At 39.0% G+C, this 21,268-nt stretch overlaps 1 protein-coding gene across 13 annotated transcripts in view; it reads left to right on the top strand.

The window, feature by feature from the left end:
* GANC (glucosidase alpha, neutral C) overlaps positions 1-21,268 on the top strand; it is a 75,388-nt gene that overhangs the window by 27,263 nt on the left and 26,857 nt on the right. For all 13 annotated transcript variants that reach the window (XR_009264200.1, XM_058738082.1, XM_058738087.1 and 10 more), the window contains 7 exons: positions 1,810-1,855; positions 6,139-6,205; positions 7,599-7,695; positions 9,413-9,593; positions 9,812-9,965; positions 17,430-17,665; positions 20,823-20,949. Coding sequence is in view for 12 of the 13 variants with exons in the window: in XM_058738082.1 (XP_058594065.1) it covers positions 1,810-1,855; positions 6,139-6,205; positions 7,599-7,695; positions 9,413-9,593; positions 9,812-9,965; positions 17,430-17,665; positions 20,823-20,949 (908 nt within the window). In the remaining variant the exon portion in view is untranslated. The remainder of the gene's footprint in view (positions 1-1,809; positions 1,856-6,138; positions 6,206-7,598; positions 7,696-9,412; positions 9,594-9,811; positions 9,966-17,429; positions 17,666-20,822; positions 20,950-21,268) is intronic.

Here is a 21,268-nt window from a genome sequence, read left to right as displayed (position 1 = left end):
TCAAAACCCATAGAATGTACAATGCAAAGAATGAACCCTAATATAAACTATGGACTTGGGGTGATAATGATGTGTCAGTGCAGGTTCATTGATTGTAATAAATGTAGCACTCTGGTACAGGATGTTGACAGCGGGGGAGACTGTGAGTGTGTAGGGACAGTGGGTCATATGAGAACTCTACACTTTCTGCTTAGTTTTGCTGTGAACCTAAAACTGTTGTAAAAAATAAAATTTGTTAATTTTTTTTTTTTTAATTAAAAGGCACCAGGGATACCTGGGTGGCTCAGTAGGTTAAGTGTCCACTTCAGCTCAGGTCATGATCTCACGGTCCGTGAGTTCGAGCCCCGCATCGGGCTCTGTGCTGACAGCTCAGAGCCTGGAGCCTGCTTCCGATTCTGTGTCTCCCTCTCTCTCTGCCCCTCCCCTGCTCATGCTCTGTCTCTCTCTGTCTCTCTCAAAAGTAAACAAATGTTAAAAAAATTTTTTTAGTGAAATAAAAAAAAAGGCAACATACTAGTTGTCTTAAATTTCACCACAAATTTTTAACATGTATAAGAATTCAAAAATTAATATGCATCTATAGGAAGAACCTATACAAATCGATAAGAAAAAGAGGAACACGCAAATAAACAATGGGTAATACAAACTGCAGCAGCATATATTAACATGATGAATATCAAAATTTTTTAATATCAAAAAATTTTTAAGGCAAAGCCAAATGTGCGTTTGAGGACTCGTACACTCGTGGGAATGGGATAAAAAACAGCAAGGGAGTGATTCCACACAAAACTTGGTAAAGCGGTTACCTCTGAAGAGCACAGTGAGGAGATGGATGATAACATTTGAGGAGAGGCGCTATGATGCCAGACGAACAAGTCTGTTGCTTATGTGGCTTCGTAGTCGTTACTTTAGTATTCATTTTTAACCTCTGAACTTATATACTCTTCTATATCCGTACTGCATTTTACACTAAAAAAATTAATGTATAGTGAGGGTGAATAGACAATTCACAGAAGAAATAGAAATGCCATTTAATGTATACAAAAGCACTTTACGTCATTAATGAAAGAAATTCAAAGTGAAATGCATTACCTTGTCTAAAATTTTAGACTGCCAACGATTTTTGTTTTTATTTTTAGATTTTTTTTTAATCTTTATTTTTGAGAGAGACAGAGACAGAGTAAGAGCTGGGGAGGGGCAGAGAGAGAGGGAGACACAGAATCTGAAGCAGGCTCCAGGCTGTCAGCACAGAGCCCAATGGGGGGCTTGAACTCATGGACTGTGAGATTGTGACCTGAGCCAAAGTCAGACGCTTAACTGACAGAGCCACCCAGGTGCCCCTGGCAACGATTTTAAAAGTGTATAAGGTCCAGTATTGTTAAGAACGGGGAGAAATGAGCACTCAAATCCATGTATGCCCGATAGTTTAAATTGTTACAATTAAATTGGAAGACAGTGCATTATGTTGCTTTGTAGGAGGTTAACATTGGAGAGAGGGGAGCAGTGTTCCACCTTGCTTGCTTATATTTTGTTTTGATATTGTATTATGTATTACATGTCTAATAAAAAACTGATAGTTTTTTAAGGGTTAAGAAAATTCAAACATATTACATTTTAACAAATCAAGCTATTGGATTAATGTTCATCATAAATGTTCCTCAATTTCATAAACTTATTTTTATAATTATTTTAATAAGTTAAAAAACATAATTTATGGGGTCTCAAAAGTTAGAAATTAAAATCTTTATCATTGAACAAAATTCTGTTAGTCTTCCCTTGAGTAAAACAACTTTATTTATATTAAAACAGAGCTACCAAAGAAAATAAGGAGGACACATCAGTTGACGCTTCTCAGGTAATACAGATTGAGCAATTTATCTTTTTTTTCAAATCTCTTTCACCATCAGTATGTGGGATATAATTGTTCTGTTCTTCCCTTCTTCTTACAAATGGGTACTTGATAAATACTGCATATAAATGAGACCATCTATCTCTTGCTCACCTTATTATCTCATTGATTCATTTGTCTACTCATGTATTCATTCATTCATAAAACAGGTAATTCTTGAGTGCCTGCTTTTGTGCCAGCTCAAAAAATTATGCTAGGCAAGAAGAATCAGCCATGAATAAAACAAATCTCAACCTGTCCTCATGAATCTTAAAATCTAATGGGAAAGACAGACTCTGACAAGTACAAGCATGAGGAGTGTTACAAAAGAGTGCTATAGGAGAAGATAGCAAGGAACTTGACCAAGATGAGGCTCAGGAAAGACCTCCTGTAGGACATGACTTAACAGCTAAAACTGATGCATGAAGATACATAAGCTAGTCAAAAGGTGGAAAAACACTATTCCAGATAGAGGGGATTTCATATTCAAAGAGCTTGAGGTAGGAAGGAGCACATTTGAAGAAATTTAAAATATATATATGTATATATTTTAGCAGGAAAAAGAAAAGCAAAGGAAACAGTGTTGTGTTAACAAGGCCAGAGAGATAGGCAGGGGCAATTCAGTGGAAAGTCTTACAATAATTCTTTTAGTAGACAAATATTGGTTGAGTATTTCCTATATGCCAGGCACTGTTCAAGGAATTGGTGAGATATCATTGAATAAATCAAAGTCCCCCATTACCATGAAGCTGGCATTCTTTTATGTCTTGTTAACCTTTTTCGACTTTAACCTAAGAGCAAAGGAAAACTATGGAAAGGTTGTAAGCAGCAGAGATACATGGTCTGATGTCTGTTTTTAAAGGATTATTTTAGCTGAATTATGAAAAATGAATATTCCAGAAATCTTCTCTTCATCCAAAGCCACATGCATCTTTGAAGGATCCCTGACAGTAGGTATGGCCACCAGGAATAGTGAAACATATTTCCAGTGCAGTAAGTACATGCTTCTTCCTCTTGAGGACTGACCCATGCTGATGAATATGAGAGAGAATATTTTTTCCATTTCCAAATAGAGAAGAACAACGAAGACATAGCCTTAGACAGTTTTGTGACGATATGTCAAATCAGCTGTGGGGAGACCTCTAATTAGATAGCTTAAATAGTGGTTTTGCATCACAGTTGCAAAGAATCTGCTGAAGGCTATGAGCCTTCTCTATAAAACAGAATTTTTATACTGTTTGAGGGAGTTCACAAACTCTAAAGGCCATCCACAGACCCCAGAATAATAGTCCCTACAATAAGAATTCAGATGTGATTTAAAAACACACACACACACACACACACACACACACACACACACACACACACACAGAGAAGCTTACTTTACAGAAGCTTTTAATTATGAAGAAACCACCTAGAAATGGGCAAGGGGCTCATTTTTAAAAAGAAACATGCATTTCGGGGCTCCTGGGTGGCTCAGTCGGTTAAGTGCCCAACTTCTACTCAGGTCATGATCTCACGGCTCGTGGGTTTGAGCCCTGCGTTGGGCTCTCTGCTGACATTTCAGAGCCTGGAACCTGCTTCTGATTCTATCTCCGCCTCTCTGTGTCTGCCCCTCCCCTGCTCATGCTGTGTCTCTCTCTGTCTCTCAAAAATAAATAAATGTAAAAAATAAATAAATAAATAAATAAATAAAAAAGAAACATACATTTCATGCACACATACAATTTTTAGAAAACTTCTTCATTCTGCCAGAGAGGAAGAATGAAACTTGTAAAGCCAAGAAAGGAAACTTGTAGAGCCAAGAAAGTTTTGGGCTCTACATCAAAAGATTGTGAACCTGAACAGCCTCACTTCTCACGTAGTTTGGCTAATTGGAGGAGGGCGGCAAAGTACGCACCTCAGCCAAAATGTTTGCTTTTTGACCTAAGTTATTTAATTCTCAATGTTGTTCCTCACACGTTTACAAGAAAAAAAAAAGGATTTAAAAGATCTTACTTATGTAAAGACCGAATTTTTCTTTTTTTTAATATATTTTTAAAATTTTTTCATGTTTATTTATATGTGAGAGAGAGAGAGAGAGAGAGAAAGAGCCTGAGCAGGATAGGGGCAGAGAGACAGAGGCAGAATCCAAAGCAGGCTCCAGGCTCCGAGCTGTCAGCACAGAGGCTGATGCAGGGCTCGAACTCAGAGCAGTGAGATCATGACCTGAGCTGAAGTTGGTCACTTAACCAACTGAGCCACCCAGGTGCCCTTTTAAAAAAAATTTTTATTGCTTATTTATTTATCAGAGAGAGAGAGAAACAAAGAGAGTCAGAGGACAAGTGGGGGAGGGGCAGAGAGAGAGGGAGACACAGAATCTGAAGTAGGCTCCAGGTTCCAAGCTGTCAGCACAAGGCCCAGCATAGGGCTCGAAACCATGAACCATAAGATCATGACCTGAGCCGAACTCAGATGCTTAACTGACTGAGCCACCCAGGTGCCCCAAGACTACATTTTTCAAAGTGCTTTCACAGCATTTTGGCCTGTGTAAAGATACTCATGTCAAACAATTCCTCAGAATTATATAGAATTACAATATGATCCAGCAATTTCACTCATGGATTTATATCTGAAAGGGGAAGTAGGGACTCAAGCAAATATTTGTATACTTGTGTTCTTAGAAGCATCATTCACAGTAGCCAAAAGGTGAAAACAGTCCAGCAACCCAAGAGTCATTGACAGATGAATGCGCACACAAAATGTGGTATATACATACAGTGGAATGTTACTCGACCTTAAAAAGGAAGGCAATTCTGACATATGCTACAAAATGGATGAATCTTGAAGATATTATACTAGGTGAAATAAGCAGTCACAAAAAGACAAATACTATATGACTCTAGTTATAAGAAATCTATGTATCTATAGTAGTCACATTCATAGAGACAGGAAGTAGAAGGGTGGTTGTCAGGAGCTGAGGGAGGAAGAAACGGGGAGCTATTGTTTAATGGGTGTGGAGGTTCAGTTTGGGAAGATGTAAAAGTTCTGGAGATAGATGGTGATGATAGTTGCACAACAATGTGAATGTACTTAATGTCACTTTAAAATGGTAAAAATGAGGGGCGCCTGGGTGGCTCAGTCGGTTGAGCGTCCGACTTCAGCTCAGGTCATGATCTCATGGTACGTGAGTTCGAGCCCCGCATCGGGCTCTGTGCTGACAGCTCAGAGCCTGGAGCCTGCTTCCGATTCTGTGTCTCCCTCTCTCTCTGCCCCTCCCCTGCTCATGCTCTGTCTCTCTCTGTCTCAGAAATAAATAAAAAAAATTTTTAAAAATAATAAATAAATAAATAAATAAATAAATAAATAAATAAATAAAATGGTAAAAATGAAGGGCACCTGGGTGGCTCAGTCAGTTAAGCATTGGACTTCGGCTTGGGTAATGATCTCATGATTTGTGAGTTTGAGCCAAGCTCCACATAGGGTGAGCCTGAGCCCTCCTTTGGGTGACCTCTCTGCCCCTTGTGGGATTATCTCTCTCTCTCTGTCCCTCTCTCACTTGTGCCCTCTCTCTCAAATAAATAAATAAATAAAATAAAATAAAATAAAATGGTAAAAATGAAAAAAAAAAAGGGGGGGTGGGGATAGCACACCTGGCTGGCTCAATCAGTAGAGCATGCAACTCCTCATTTCAGGGTTGTGAGTTCAAGCCCCACATCGGGTGTAGAGATTACTTAAAAAATAAATAAATAAAATGTTTAAAATGAATAGTAAATAAATAATTAAAATGGCAAATTTTATGTTAGGTCTATTCTACCACAATAAAAAATCATATTCATGTCAGCTTCAGTTCATAAGGAAGATGATTACTGGCATTTATGTAGAACACAGATCAAATTTGTTAAATATATTGACATCACAAACAGGTCTTTTAACATTTTTTAACATCCATCCAATTTTGAAAGAGAGAGCATGAGTGGGGAAGGGGCAGAGAGAGAGGGAGACACACAATCTGAAGCAGGCTCCAGGCTCTGAGCTGTCAGCACAGAGGCCGATGCAGGGCTCGAACTCAGAGCAGTGAGATCATGACCTGAGCTGAAGTTGGGCACTTAACCGACTGAGCCACCCAGGTGCCCCACAAAGTGGTCTTTTAAAAGACAGACTCATTTTCTCAGTCTAATTTTTTAATAATCCAAACAAAATGTACTGTTGTGGTAACCACATTTGTTGCAATGTATAAACTCAATTTGCTCCTTTTTTTGTGCCACCAGGAAAACCAAGAGGATCTAGGCTTGTGGGAGGAGAAATTCGGAAAATTTGTGGATGTCAAAGTTAATGGTAAAATTGAAACTTGTGTAGTATTAAAGCAGATCTTGCCAAAATCACTAAATGTTGCTACCTATAAGTCCCTTGAGCTCTGGCACCTAAAGAAGTGATTTCTGTAAGGGGAACAGAAATGTCAGATTTGGGTCCTTTATTGTTCAATAATGTATATCAACAGAGAAATAGTGAGTATGTACCTTCAGTGGTCTCATGTTAAGGGCCTAGGTCAGCACACTGCTGGTACTACTCAGTATACAGACAGCCGCAAATCCCACATTCTATTTTTATGAGAGTCAAGTGATGAGAAACAAAATTCTAAAGCTCATTGGCTCCAATATTCCAAGACATTGGTTCTCAACCTTTTCCAAGCCTCCCCATCATTCACACAAGTATCACATACCCATATGTGAAATTTCTCACTAGACTTAGTGATGGTATGTGTGTGGTGGAGAGTGAAGTTTGTCTCTTTTGGATATATGGTTCAGATACTTGGAGCTTATATAGTTGGAAGAAATACTTTCCTCCTTCCTCCTTCCTACCCAGTAGGATAACAGATCCTCCCTAACTCCTTGAGAATTTCTGTCCTAGCATCTGTATCTATAACCTAGTATAATGATCAGGGCTGACAATGTGTCCAAAGTTTATAAGTAGGGGGGCCATCGGGCTTTCCTTTCTGTAACATCATAATGTTTTTTACCTTCGCTATAGCACCCCCTTTCCAGAAATTCCTTTAAATAAGGACCATTTGATGTCAAATACTTTTACCTAAGAGTGAATATAAGTCTGTTATCTCTCCTAGTTACTTGCATTTTTCCCACATTTCTAAAATAATTGTTAAATAAAGGACCTTGTCTTTGGTTAAAAACAAAACCAAAAATGTATCTACAGTCATAGGGAAGGGATATTTTGAGGAGCCAGGGAAGATCCTCCTGATGGTCTTGGCATTATAGTCCCTGTACACAGTAAGAATAAATGATCAGGCAGAAGACATCCAGTCTTTCATCTAGTGAAGATTAAAATTGCTCAGTATCCTTTGTTTCCTAATGCAAAGAAGCATGAAGTACATTTTAGGAAATTTTAGATTAGAAAAAAAAAAATCTAAAACTTCATAGGTATGCTTTACAGATCGAAAGAATATTTACTGTAAATGAGAACACAGAGAGCTTCAAGCATATAGCTAAGGAAACACTAACAAGTGACCAGAACTTTGCCTTGTGCATGTTTGTATCCCCACAGTACCTAAATGTAACATCTTACAGAAAGGGCACACCATGATTTACTGATTGATCAGGGCAAGTTCAGGTCTCTCAATCCCTAGTCTAGTCATCTTGCTACACTCATAAGTAACTGAGTTTCCTTAAATGATTGTCCCATTAAGAAGCAAAATTCTATATCCTGGTCCCTACAGGCCCTGCTTCCATTGGTTTGGATTTCTCCTTGCACGGATTTGAGCATCTTTACGGGATCCCACAACATGCAGAATCACACCAACTTAAAAATACTGGGTAAAGTGAAAACAAAAATTCTTACAGGATGCTCTGGTTTCTGGACTGTAAAAGGTTTTTGTTTTTTTTTTAATGTTTATTTATTTTTGAAGGAGAGAGAGCATGAGTGGGGGAAGAGTAGAGAGAGAGGGAGACACAGAATCCGAAGCAGGCTCCAGGCTCTGAACTGTCAGCACAGAGCCCAATGCGGGGCTCGAACCCACAAACTGAGGTCATGCCCTGAGCCAAAGTCAGATGCTTAATCAACTGAGCCACTCAGGCACCCCTGGACTGTAAAAGTTTGAAGGGAAAATATGTGAGATGTCTGAGCCTGAGCAAATATGTGCCTGGCCTTGTCCTCCTTGAGCAGTGGTTTTCCATTTTTATCTTATTTTTGGCAAAAAATTGAGAACTATAAAACTGTAATTCTGAACCTAAAAATATATAGAGGAAGTAAGAATATGGAACTATTGTGGTTGAAGCAGGAGAGAGAGCTTCATCATACCACCTCCCTAGGTTTTGCTTTCACCTCTCTAGGCCTTTCTGCGGAATCTGGGGAGAATACAGGGTGAAAATCACTGACCTAGAGAAAGGTGTTTACCAACCTCTGAGCCAGAGAATGAGACATTGTGGCATCTTGTGGCCCTTGGGTGGCTCAGTCAGTTGAGCGTCCAACTTCGGCTCACGTCACCATCTCATGGTTCATGAGTGCAAGCCCCTGCTGTCAGTGCAGAGCCTGCTTCAGCTCCTCTGTCCTCCCCCCTCTCCCTCGCCCTCCCCTGCTTGTGCTCTCTTCTCTCTCAAAAATAATAAAACATTAAAAAACAAGAAAAATTGTGGCATCTCATGTCACCTTTGATTCCCTTAGGGGGATCATTTCAGACTAACACTATTGACAAGTAAATGGAAAGACGTCAGACTAAGGAAGCAAAACCAAAGAGAAACAGTCTGATCAGGGGTTCAGATGCCGTTTCCACAACAGTTGGGCATGGTAACAAGTGAATCAGAAACTATGCTGCTTGCACACCAAGCCAAGCTCTATGCTTCCCACCCCAATTCAGTTCCCCATCTTTCCCTACTCAGTACTGTAGAAGCATGTTAGGACACTATCTGTCATTTTGTTTTAGCAGCAGAGAAATACACAATTTGCCAATGATATTTACTGTGTGCTTGCTATTGTAGAGGATTCACAGGAAATAGTCCTCACAAGAGGTATTCAGAAAAGATATCTAAGGGGTACCTGGGTGGCTCATTCGGTTAAGTAGCCAACTCTTGGTTTCGGCTCAGGTCATGATCTCACAGTTCTTGTGTTTGTTGGGATTCTCTCTCTCCCTCTCTCTGCCCCTCCCCTGCTCCTGCTCTGTCTCTCTCAAAATAAATAAACAACAAAGAAAGAAAGAAAGAAAGAAAGAAAGAAAGAAAGAAAGAGAAAGAAAGAAAGAAAGAAAGAAAGAAAGAAAGAAAGAAAGAAAGAAAGAAAGAAAGAAAGAAAGAAAGAAAGAAAGAAAAAGATATCTAAGATATGAGACCATGCATGCCAGTTGTCACAGAAGGGGATGCCAAAGGAATCAAAGGAGGAGAGTCACATTAACCTTGGTTGGGTTAGGAAAGTAGTACGAGTAAAGCCTTGAAAGATGCATAGGACTCAAGTGTTTGCAGGGGAGAATGGAGCTATGCTATTCATTAATAATATATTTGTGACTGTAATTGATGATAGTCCCATCTTTGTGTGTTTCAGTGATGGCGATGCTTACCGTCTTTATAATCTGGATGTCTATGGATATAAAATACATGACAAAATGGGCATTTATGGTTCAGTGCCTTATCTCCTGGCCCACAAACCAGGCAGGACTCTAGGCATTTTTTGGCTGAATGCCTCAGAAACGCTAGTGGAGATCAATACAGAGCCTGCAGTAAAGGTGAGCTTATGGATCATGGCTGCATGTCATACTTACAAAACAGAACAAAAAAACTAGTGTAGTCATAGCCCTGGGCTTTGTAGTGGCAATTCTCTGCCACCAAAGTCTTTGCAATATAATCAAGTGAAAGTTAACAGTATGTACCAGTTACTTACATATGGATGAGTGTTGTAAGCTAGAGGGAAAGTTTTCAGACCCTCATTCCATTCTTTTTCTAGTACACACTGACCCAGATGGGCCCCGTTGCAGCTAAACAAAAGGTCAGATCTCGAACTGATGTGCACTGGATGTCAGAGAGTGGAATCATTGATGTTTTTCTGCTGACAGGACCTACACCTTCTGATGTTTTCAAGCAGTACTCATACCTTACAGGTACAGCTTCTTGTTTCATTATATTTCTTCTATTGCATGTGTCCTAATTTTCAGTTAATATTTGTTGTACACTGTATAGAACTTATAAACAATTTGCCCAAGCTTTTCAAAAGGCAGGCATTTCTCTTCTCACCTTTATCCCATTCAGCTTGGTAAAATGTTGCACTGGGGCTAGAACTCTCCACTCTCTAATCCCTAATACTCTCCATCTACTTTCCTTGGAGCCTTTAAGCCCTGGGCTTTCTTTGCCTTTATCTCAGATGATCAGTGATCAGTGTCCCAACCTGAACTTTTTCTATGTTCTCTTCTCCATTGAAATATACCACTGGTTTTAGCACTAAAGCATTTTATCTTGAAAAGATGTAAAAGATCATCTTTGTTGATGTGGAAAAAGCATTTGACAAAATTCAACACTATTTCATGATAAAAACTCTCAGAAGGCTAGGAATAGAAGGAAAGTTCCTCAACATGATAAAAGGCATTTATGAAAAATCCACAGCTAACACCCAATTCAGTGGTGAAAGACTGCAAGCTTTCCCCAAAGATCAGAATCAAGACAAAGCTGCCCACTTTGACCATTGCTATTGAACACTGTAGTGGAAGTTTCAGCCAGAGAAGTTAGACAAGAAAAAGAAATAAAAGGTATCCAAACTGGAAAGGAAGAAGTAAAATTATTTCTATTCACAGATGATGTGATCCAACATGTTAGAAAATCCCAAAGAATAGGGGCACCTGGGTGGCTCAGTCAGTTAAGTGTCTGACTTTAGCTCAGGTCATGATCTCATGGTTTTTGAGTTTCAGCCCCGCATTGGGCTCTGTGCTGAGAGCTCACAGCCTGGAGCCTGCTTCAGATTCTGTGTGTGTGTGTGTGTCTCTCTCTGCACCCTGTCCCCTGCCCTGCCCCCACTAGTGCGCTTACTCTCTCTCTCTCTCTCTTAAAAATAAAACATTAAAAAAAAGTTAAAAAAAAAAAAAAAAAAAGAAAATCCCAAAGAATCCACAAAAACTACCAGAGCTAATAATTTCACCAAAGTTGCAGGGTACATGATAAACACACAAAATCAGTTGTGTTTTTAAATACCAGCAATGAACAATCTAAAACAGAAATTGAGAAAACAATTCCATTTACAATAACATCCAAAAGAATAAACTACCTAGGAATAAATTTAACCAAGGAAGTGAAAGACTTGTACACTGAAAACTACAAAGCATTCTTGAAAGAAATTAAACAGGCCTAAATAAATGGAAAGACATCCTATGTTCATGGATTGGGAGTCTTAATATTCTCAAGATGACAATACTACCAAAAGCAATGTACAGATTCACTGCAATCTCTACAAAAATTCCAGTAGTCATTTTTTGAAAAAGTGGGAAAGCTGATCTTCAAATTCATATGGAATTACAAGGGGCCCCGAATAGCCAAACAATTCCGGGGGGGGGGGGGGGGGGAGGTTGGGGTTGGCAGACTTACACTTCCCAGTTTCAGGCCTTACTGTAAAGTAATCCAAACAATATGGTACTGGTATAAGGATAGACACATAGACCAATGGAATAGAATTGGAAGTCCAGAAATAAACTCATACATCCCTGGCCAATTGATTTCAGCAAAGGTTCAAGACCACTTACTGGGGAAAGAATAGTCTCTTAAACACGTGGTACTAGGATAAGTGGATAGACACATGCAAAAGGATGAAGTTGGAACCCTACCTAACACCATACCACACATAAAAAACTCAAAATAGATAAACAACATAAATATAAGAGCTAAAGCCGTAAAACTCTTAGAAGAAAACAGGGGCAAACCATCATGACCTTGGATTTGGCAACAGATTCTTAGAAAAGACACTAAAATCATGAGCAACAGAAAGAAATAATAAGTAAGTTTGACTTCATTAAAATTAAAAACCTTTGGGGGCGCCTGGGTGGCGCAGTCAGTTGGGCGTCCGACTTCAGCCAGGTCACGATCTCGCGGTCCGTGAGTTCGAGCCCCGCGTCAGGCTCTGGGCTGATGGCTCGGAGCCTGGAGCCTGCTTCCGATTCTGTGTCTCCCTCTCTCTCTGCCCCTCCCCCGTTCATGCTCTGTCACTCTCTGTCCCAAAAATAAAAAAAAAATTAAAAAAAAAAAAATTAAAAACCTTTGTGCATCAAAGAACATTATCAAGGAAGTAAAAGGCAACATACAGGATGGGGGACAATATTCGCAAATCATACATTTGTTAAGAATCTAGTATCTAGGATATATAAAGAACCCTTACAACTGTACAACAAAAAGATAACTCAGTTCTAAAATGGGCACAGTACTTGAACAGTCTCTAAAGATATACAAATGGGTTAACAAGCACATGATAAGTTTCTCAACATCATTAGTCATTAGTAAAGTGAAAATTAAAACCACAATGAGATCCTACTCCATACCCACTATGATGGCTAATTTTTTTTTTAATAGAAAATAGTAAGTATTGGTGAGGATATGAAGAAACTGGAACCTCATACACTGCTGTTGGGAACATAAAATGGTTCAGCTGCTGTGGAAACATTCTGGCATTTCAAAGAGCTAAACATAGCATTTAATATGTCAACTTGCCTAGGTCACAGTACCCAGATATCTGGTTAAACACTAGTCTAGATGTCACTATGAAGCTATTTTTTAGATGAGATTATCCTGTTAGTACTATTAGTTACATTGATAGACTTTGATTAAAGCAGATTACTCTCAGTAACGTGGGTGACCTTCATCCAATCAGTTGAAAACCTTAAGAGAAAAGGACTGAGGCTCTCTAAAGAAAAAGGAATCTGTCTCCAGACTGCCTTCATATGTAAGCTGCACCTTCCCTGGGTCTTTGGTCTACCAGCTTGCCCCGTGGAATTCAGAGTTACCAGCCCCCACAATCACATGAACCAGTTCTTAAAATCATTTACTCTGTAAGTGTAGAAATATATATATATACATACATACATATACATACATACACACATCCTGTTGGTTCTATTCCTCTGCAGAACACTGTCTAATATCCTTCATATATATATATATATATACATACATATACATATATATATATATATATATATATATATATATATATATATCCCTGTATATCCTTTATATATCCCCAGCAATTCCACTCTAGATAAGTGAAAGCAAGGACTTGGAGGGACACTTGTATGCCAATGATCATTGCAGCACTATTCACAATAGCCAAAAGAGGGAAACAAGTACCCATCAAAGATGAATGGATCAACAAAATGTGTTAAATACATAAAATGGAATATCATTCACTAACGTAACAAGGGATGACATTCAGATACATGCTGCAGCATGGATGAACCTTCAAAACATTATTCAAATGAAATATGCCAGACATAAAGGGACAAATATTGTATGATTCTACTTACATGAAGTACCTACAATAGGCAAATTCATAAAGACAAAAAGTAGATTAGCAGTTATCAGAGGCTGGAGGGTGGGATGGGTATTGGAAAGCTATGGCTTAATGGTTCGAATTTCTGTCTGGGGTGATATAAAATTTTGGAAATAGGTAGTGGTAATGTTTATACTACATTGTGAATATAATTAATGCCACTGAATTGTACACTTTAAAATGGTTAAAATGACAAATTTTATGTTCTCTTTTGCCATTTTTTGTAAAATGTTAATATAATATTACTCCCCCCCCACAATTGAATTGTATGCTTTCATTTGGTCAGTTGTATGGTATGTGAGTTACATCTCAATAAAGCTGTTAAAAATAAAAGAAATGTAGCATCGCTTCTGATGCATTCTCTTGTTAAAAGTTCCTGGGTCCAGCCCATGTTCAAGAGAAGAGGAATTTGATTCCAACTTTGGTGGGACAAACAACCAAAAATTCATGGATATGGGAAGACACACATATAGGAATAAGCACTGTCAAGGCCCACCGATAGGCCTTTTCAACATTGTTATTGGGGAGAATAAGCCTGGTTTATAGGAAGATGCTTCAAAAACAGTGGGTCTGCCACCATGTTCAAAGAAATCCAAGTTTTAAGTGTAGAGACTACCTGTTGACTCCTGATGAGGACTTAACAACATCCCCCCTTCTTCTCTCCCAATATTGTTATATCATAATGTTTAGTTAAATCAATATTCAGTGTTTATACTTTTCAAATGCTCAAAGGTGTCAGATAATTTACCCAACCCACTTTTCTCTTTCTAACCTTCCCTCCCAGCTCTCTCTGTCCTGCCCCCATCTAGGTTGTTGCTCTCCAGGCTCCCTGCACAGCTGTCATCCTAGGACTTTTGCTTACTATTTTCTGGTGTTTGATCCCCCTTCTCTTGGGTTCCATGTTTTTCTTTCTTGTGGTTTATTACCTTTTGTTTTTGGTTTTTGTTTATAGCATCTTCTGGTAGTTTCCTAAGAAAGTGCCTGTGAGGTACATTTTTTGCATCTATGCAGGTATGAAAACATCTTTTCTACCTTCAGTCTTGATAATTTGGCTAGATTGAAAATTATTTCTTGGTGGGGGGCTTAGTGGGTTAAGCATCTGACTTTTGATTTCGGCTCAGGTCATGATCTCACAGTTTGTGAGATCAAGACCCCGCACTAACAGCATGGAGTCTGCTTGGGATCCTCTCTCTCCTCTCTTCCCCATCCCCCATATGCACACACTTTCTTTCTCTCAAAATAAATATTCTTTTAAAAAAGAAAATAATTCTCCCTATGACCCAGAAATTGCACTACTAGGAATTTATCCAAAGGATACAAAAATGCTGATTCAAAGGGGCACATACACCCCAATGTTTGTAGCAGTGCTATCAGCAAAAGCCAAAATATGGAAAGAGCCCAAATGTCCATCAACTGATGAATGGATCAAGAAGATATGGTATATATTTATAATGGAATACTATTCAGAGGTGAAAAAGAATGAAAGCTTGCCATTTGCAACAACATGGATGGAACTGGAGGGTATTATGCTAAGTGAAATAAGTCAGAGAAAGATAGATATAATATGATTTCACTTACATGTGGAATTTGAAAAACTCTACAAAAGAACATAGGGGAAGGGAAGGAAAAATAAGGTAAAAACAGGAGGGAGGCAAACCATAAAAGACTCTCAAATATAGAGAATAAGTTGGGGGTTGCTGGAGGGGGCTAGGTTAAATGGGTGAGAGATATTAAGGAGGGCACTTTGCAGGATAAGCACAGGGTGTTATATGTAAGAGATGAATCACTGGGTTCTACTCCTGAAGCCAAGACTATACTGTATGTTAACTTGAAAATAAATTAATAAAAAAATTATTTCTCTATTTCCTTCCATCTTCTTGCTCCAAAATCACTCTGAATTCTGTTTCCTTGTGTATGATCTGTCTTTTCCTTCTGAAATATATTCTGAAATTTCTAATACTTTGAAATTCTGGAAATTGACAATAAAATGCCTTGATATAGATCTTTTTAAAAATTTTGTTCATGTCAGTGCAGGGCTCGAACTCACTAACCGTGAGATCATGACCTGAGCTGAAATCAAGACTCAGATGCTTTAACCGGCTGAACCACCCTGGCACCACAATATAAATCTTTTTTTTTTTTTTTTTCAAATAATCATTGTGCTGGGTATTAAATGTGAGCTCTTTCAGTCTTTAGAATTGTGTCCTTCACTTTTGGTAAACAGTCTTGGATTATTCCTTTGATAATTTCTTCCCCTCCCTTTTCTCTTTCTACTGTACTGATCTTATAATCTCCCTTATTTTCTAAGTTTTCTCAATTTTATCTTCTAGGCCTTCCATTTATGCTATATTTCTAATTTCTTCATACTCGTTCTTTTCCTCTGATTGTTCTTTATTTCCAGTGTCTTAAACTAGTCTTATTTCAGTATATTTTTTCATCTCTCTGAACATACTCATGATAGATAATGTTTTGATGTTTACTTTGGTTCCTTGTATTGTCTCTGTTTTCTCAGAAATCCTTTTATTCTATTTCTTTTTTTTTTAATTTTTTTTAATGTTTATTTATTTTTGAGAGATAGAGAGACAGAGCTTGAGAGGGGAAGGACCAGAGAGAGAGGGAGACACAGAATCTGAAGCAGGCTCCAGGCTCTGAGCTGTCAGCACAGAGCCCGATGCGGGGCTCAAACTCATGAACCACGAGATCATGACCTGAGCAAAAGTTGGGACACTTAACCGACTAAGCCACCCAGGCGCCCCTCATTCTATTTCTTTATGTGGATCCTTCTAATCTTGGAGGCTTTCAATAAGGTTCTGCCTCAAAGCGCTCTAGTAGTGGTAGGTGGGTGGTGGGAGAATCTTCCCTCTAGGAGTTTTCTGAGAAGAGAAATGAGCTCTTCTCATCATATTCCCCTTTCAAACACTCTGGTGAGAGCCTCCCTCACTTTGCTCAACAGTTACCACCTCTCCTCTGTCCCACACTTCCCAAAGTTTTGTTGAAATTACTCCTCTCCCATTCTTTTTGTTCTTGTGGCTTTATTCTTTTTTTTTTTTTTTTCTTTCCTTTACTCTGATTTTAGTGGGACTTTAGGAGGGAAAAGAGAAATGCAAGTGGTTGACCAGAAGTCTGCCATGTTATCAGTAAATGTTTTGATAGCAATTGATAGTTTTTCCTGCCTTTAATCCCCTTCCCTTTTAGTCAGTCTCAACACTGCTCCCTAATTTTTCTAAAACATAGGTATGCTAAGATCACATCTTGCCAAACTTTTGATGACTTCCCATAAGAAGATTTAGTATTCCTAGCCTGAACTACAGGGACCCTTACAAACTGACCCTCTCCAGTTTCGTCTTCTACTGGTCTCTCTCACAATGTAACCACCCTGGATTATTTATTTTTCCCTAAGCTTATCATGCACTCCTCTGCCTCTTTGTCTTTTCCATTCCCTGTGCCTCAATGCTCTATGCATTCTCTCTGGTAGATTCCTCCTACTTACTCTTCAAGGTCCAAAACCAAGTGTTACTACCTCTGTGAAGCCTTTTTTTTTTTTTTTTTTTTAACATTTATTTATTTTTGAGAGAGAGACAGAGAGCAAACAGGGGAGGGGCAGAGAGCGAGGGAGACACAAAATCTGAAGCAGGCTCCTGTGCTGTCAACACAGAGCCTGACACGGGGCTCGAACTCACAAACCATGAGATCATGACCTGAGCCAAAGTCGGACATTCAACTCACTGAGCCACCCAGGCGCCCCTAGCCTTTCAAGTCTCCACATTTTACTGCAGGCAGTATTAACTCCTCTGTATTCCCATAATACTAGGCTGATACCTTTAACATAGCAGTTACACCTCTAAGCAGAACAGTTAATTTACGTACCTGCCTCATCAGCCAAATTATCACTTTCTTGAGGGTGAAGACAGTGTTCTCTTCTCCTTGATATTCTAAGTACCAAGCTCAGTGCTTAGACCCTGTAGACATTTAGGACATGTTTATCAAATGTGTAATTATCATTGTGATGGTAGCTGGCTCAGTTGTCATCTTCCACTTTCAGGCACACAAGCCATGCCCCCTCTCTTCTCTCTGGGGTACCATCAGTGCCGCTGGAACTATGAGGATGAGCAGGATGTAAAAGCAGTGGATGCAGGATTTGATGAGCATGACATTCCTTATGATGTCATGTGGCTGGACATAGAGCATACCGAGGGCAAAAGGTACTTCACCTGGGACAAGAAAAGATTCCCAAATCCCAAAAGGATGCAAGAGCTTCTCAGAAACAAAAAACGTAAGGTAAAATAAGCTGACGCTTTGAAACCTTTTCATTACAAAGCATTTTTTTTTATTATTTAAAACTTGCATTGGCACATTAGTGGAGGAGAGCCATCTGATAAAAAATGGCCATGGAAATATTACCTTCAAATGTAATTGTAACTGTGATAACAGGAAAGCAATGATGGAAAGATGGTCACACCATCCATCCCTAGCTTAGGTGTCGAGGTCCCTGCAGGACAAAGGGACCTAGAATTCAGTCTCATTTGTTGTGGCCATCCTGTAGTGATTTGATAGATACCCCAAAAGCATGATTTGGTTCTGATGTCAACATCAATCTCGAGATTGGGGACATCACATTGACACCAAGAGGGTCTGAAAAGGTTGATTAGTCACATAGGCATTCTTGGGGGAGCAGGGCTGGCTCCCAGGCTGCTCTCAGGTTGTCTTGAGAGAGCTGGGAATGGAGACATCTCAGCTTTTGTGGTGCTTGGAGGTTTGGACTGGGATGAGGATTCCTATGCATGCTCAGGGCTTGTGTGGTTTGAACTTCCTGCTGGCACCCAAGGAGGGAGCATTAGGGCTTTCTTTGTCAGATGTGGGCAGAAGGGTAAGGGGGAGTGGTGGGGCTAGAAAGGTCTTAACAGTCCATCAAAAATGGAGTCATATTCTTCATCATACCATTTTTTCTGCATGCTTCCCTGATGGACTCCACCTATCAATCTGGCCAAAGGAAGAACTAAAATAGAAAATGGAGAGGGGAAAAAAGACACTGGAAAGTATGTAATACAGGTGTGGTGGTGGTAACAGCAATAATGAATAGAAGGAGGGAGAGGAAAAAATTGAGAGAGGAAAAGGGGGAGAACCCTAAATGTTTCATATAAATGGATCCCTGCAGTCCCTCTCCTTGAGATTAAAGTTGTCTTTTCAATCCATTCCTTTGAGCCCCAGGCCTTTCACAGGTGACCAGAGCCAATTATATTAACTCCTAATTTCCAAGTTAATAAATAGCTACCATTTGGCAAGCCCTTACTATTGGCCACAGAATTTGATAGAACACAGTATTCTATCCAGTCATCACGAAATTATGAGGTAGATCTTGTTAGCCCATTTTTTAGGTGAAGAAACCGAGGCTTAGTTTTGTATTTTGCACAAAGGCACATAATAAATAAGTAGGAGGCCAAGAATCTGAACTCTGATTTGCCTGACTCCAGAACCCATGTTATTCTAAGCAACTATTTATTGAAGCCATCAGATGTTCAAAATACCGTGCTATACAGATGAAGGGAATGCAAAGATGAGCTCCTTGGGGTCTTGCAGTGAGTTGGGGGAAAGACAAGTATACAACAACCACAATGTAGGGCAATAATGTAACAGCCAAAGAAAGATCAAGGTCAGGAGGGGACTAAGAGAGAGAGAAGATTGCATCCAGCTAGATTCAAACTGGGCTTTGTGCATTTTAGATGAGCCCTGAAGGATGACTCTCTAACTAGCTGAGAAAAGGGGAGGAAGCAGTGCAGCCAGAGGCTGAAGCACCCAGTGGTGTTTGGAAAACAGTACGCAGGTTGGTTTGGCAAGAAAACCATGTGCAAGAAAAGGCATGTGCAAGGTTTAAGTAGTAGGGAATCTGACCTTATTGTAGGCTGCTTTGTATACATTTGGAGACATTAAAAGTTTTTGAATAAGAGGTTAGTATGAAGAATATGTGAAGAACACCTACCACTCAACAACCAAAAAATAAACAACCCAATTAAAAATTGGAAAAAGGACTTAATAGACATTTCTTCAAAAATATACAAATAGTCAACAAGCACATGAAAAGATGCTTAACATCACCAGTCATTAGGAAAATGCAAACAGAACCACAATGAGATATTGCCTCATATCGTTAGGATGGCTACTATGAACAAACAGAAAGTAGCAAGTAAGGAGGTACAGAAATAGAAACACTGATAGAGGAAAATAAATGTAAAGTGTTGCAACCACTACAGAAGACAGTTTGGTAATTCCTCAAAAAGTTAAAAATACAATTACCATATGATCCAGGAAACCCACTTATGGGTATATACTCAAAGGAATTGAAAGCAGGTACTTGAGCAGAAATTTATATGCCCATATTCATATCAGCACTATTCACAATAAAGTGGAAGCAATCCAAGTGTCCATCAGCAGATGACTGGGTAAACAAAATGTGGTAAATACATACAATGGAATATTATTCAGCCTTAAAAAAGAAGAGATCCCGTCACAAGCTACAACATGGATGAACCTTGCAGACACAATGCCAAGTGATATAAGGCAGTCACAAAAAAGATGAATACTGTATGATTTCATCAATCTGTAATACCTACAGCAGTCAAAATCATAGAGACGGAAAGAATAATGGCAGTTGCCCAAGACTGGACAGAGGAGGGAATTAGTTGTTTTTAATGGCTATGGAGTTTCAGTTTTACAAGACGGAAAGAGTTCTGGACATTGCACAACTCTGTGTATGTACTTGTACCCTTAAAATTGGTTAAGATGGTAAATTTTATGTTATGTGTATTTTACTACAATTAAAAGTGTTTTAAAGTTTTTGAGCAATGGAAAATTAAACTTCAGTTTGCAGAATAGATTTGAATAGATTTGAGGAAGGGTGGTGACAAGGTTGTCCTAGACAAATAAAGGGTTTTGATGCCCTGGAGTAGGAGGTGATGGTATTAGAAAGGTAGAAAGATCCTAGAGACACAGAGTTGTGATGACAGCTCTTCTCAAACCTCCTTCCTAACTATACCTGTACCATTGGGTTTGGGCTTTTTTGTTTTTAACACGCTATTCTCTTGTTTTCTTTAATGTTTGCTTTTGTCAGTGTTAACTTCTAGATGTCTAGGGAGCAGGGACGACTTAATCCTCTATGTATAGCACCCAGCACCTCAGACAGAAGCTTAGTAACTGCTATTTTGAGAACACGTATTGGTTGGGAAGCAATAATTATGGAAGAGCACTGGCCTAGTTTTGATACTAATTATATTTCCATAAGCATGAAAAGTTATTGGGTTTTACCAGTATCTTAAATATTTCAATACTAGTAGTTATTTCTGAGTAAAATTTGAACCCCAAAACTATGATGAAAAGTATAAAAACCAACATATAACTCCTGTGAAACTGAAGAGCTCTTCAAACCTCTATGTCCTGACAGCTTGTGGTCATCAGTGACCCCCACATCAAGATTGATCCTGACTACTCAGTGTATGCTGAAGCCAAAGAACAGGGCTTCTTTGTGAGGAATCACAAAGGAGGAGACTTTGAAGGGGTATGCTGGCCTGGTAAGATAGCACTTTATATACTTATTATTTCCACTTGTTTAGTCCCAATTAATAAAGATTGCGTGGCCATCACCCTCATTTCTTATGGATGTCTTTTGCCACAGTGTAAGCACCTTTAAGAAAGTTTTCTTTTGTATCAAAAGATCCTTTTGTATCTTCCATAACATCTGGTACAGTGTCCTCTGTATACATTTCTCAGTCAATGAATGAATGAAAAAAAAAAACAAACAAAACAAAACAGGGAAGCCTTAATAGTACTCTAAGCAAATGAAAGTAAAAAGCCAAGGGATGAGAAAAGGACAGGAGGAAAAAAAGAACA

The sequence above is a fragment of the Neofelis nebulosa genome, chromosome 7 (assembly GCF_028018385.1).
Source record: "Neofelis nebulosa isolate mNeoNeb1 chromosome 7, mNeoNeb1.pri, whole genome shotgun sequence".
Classification (NCBI taxonomy): Eukaryota; Metazoa; Chordata; class Mammalia; order Carnivora; family Felidae; genus Neofelis; species Neofelis nebulosa.
Note: the sequence above shows the minus strand (reverse complement) of the source record. Positions and strands in the feature narration are given on the sequence as shown.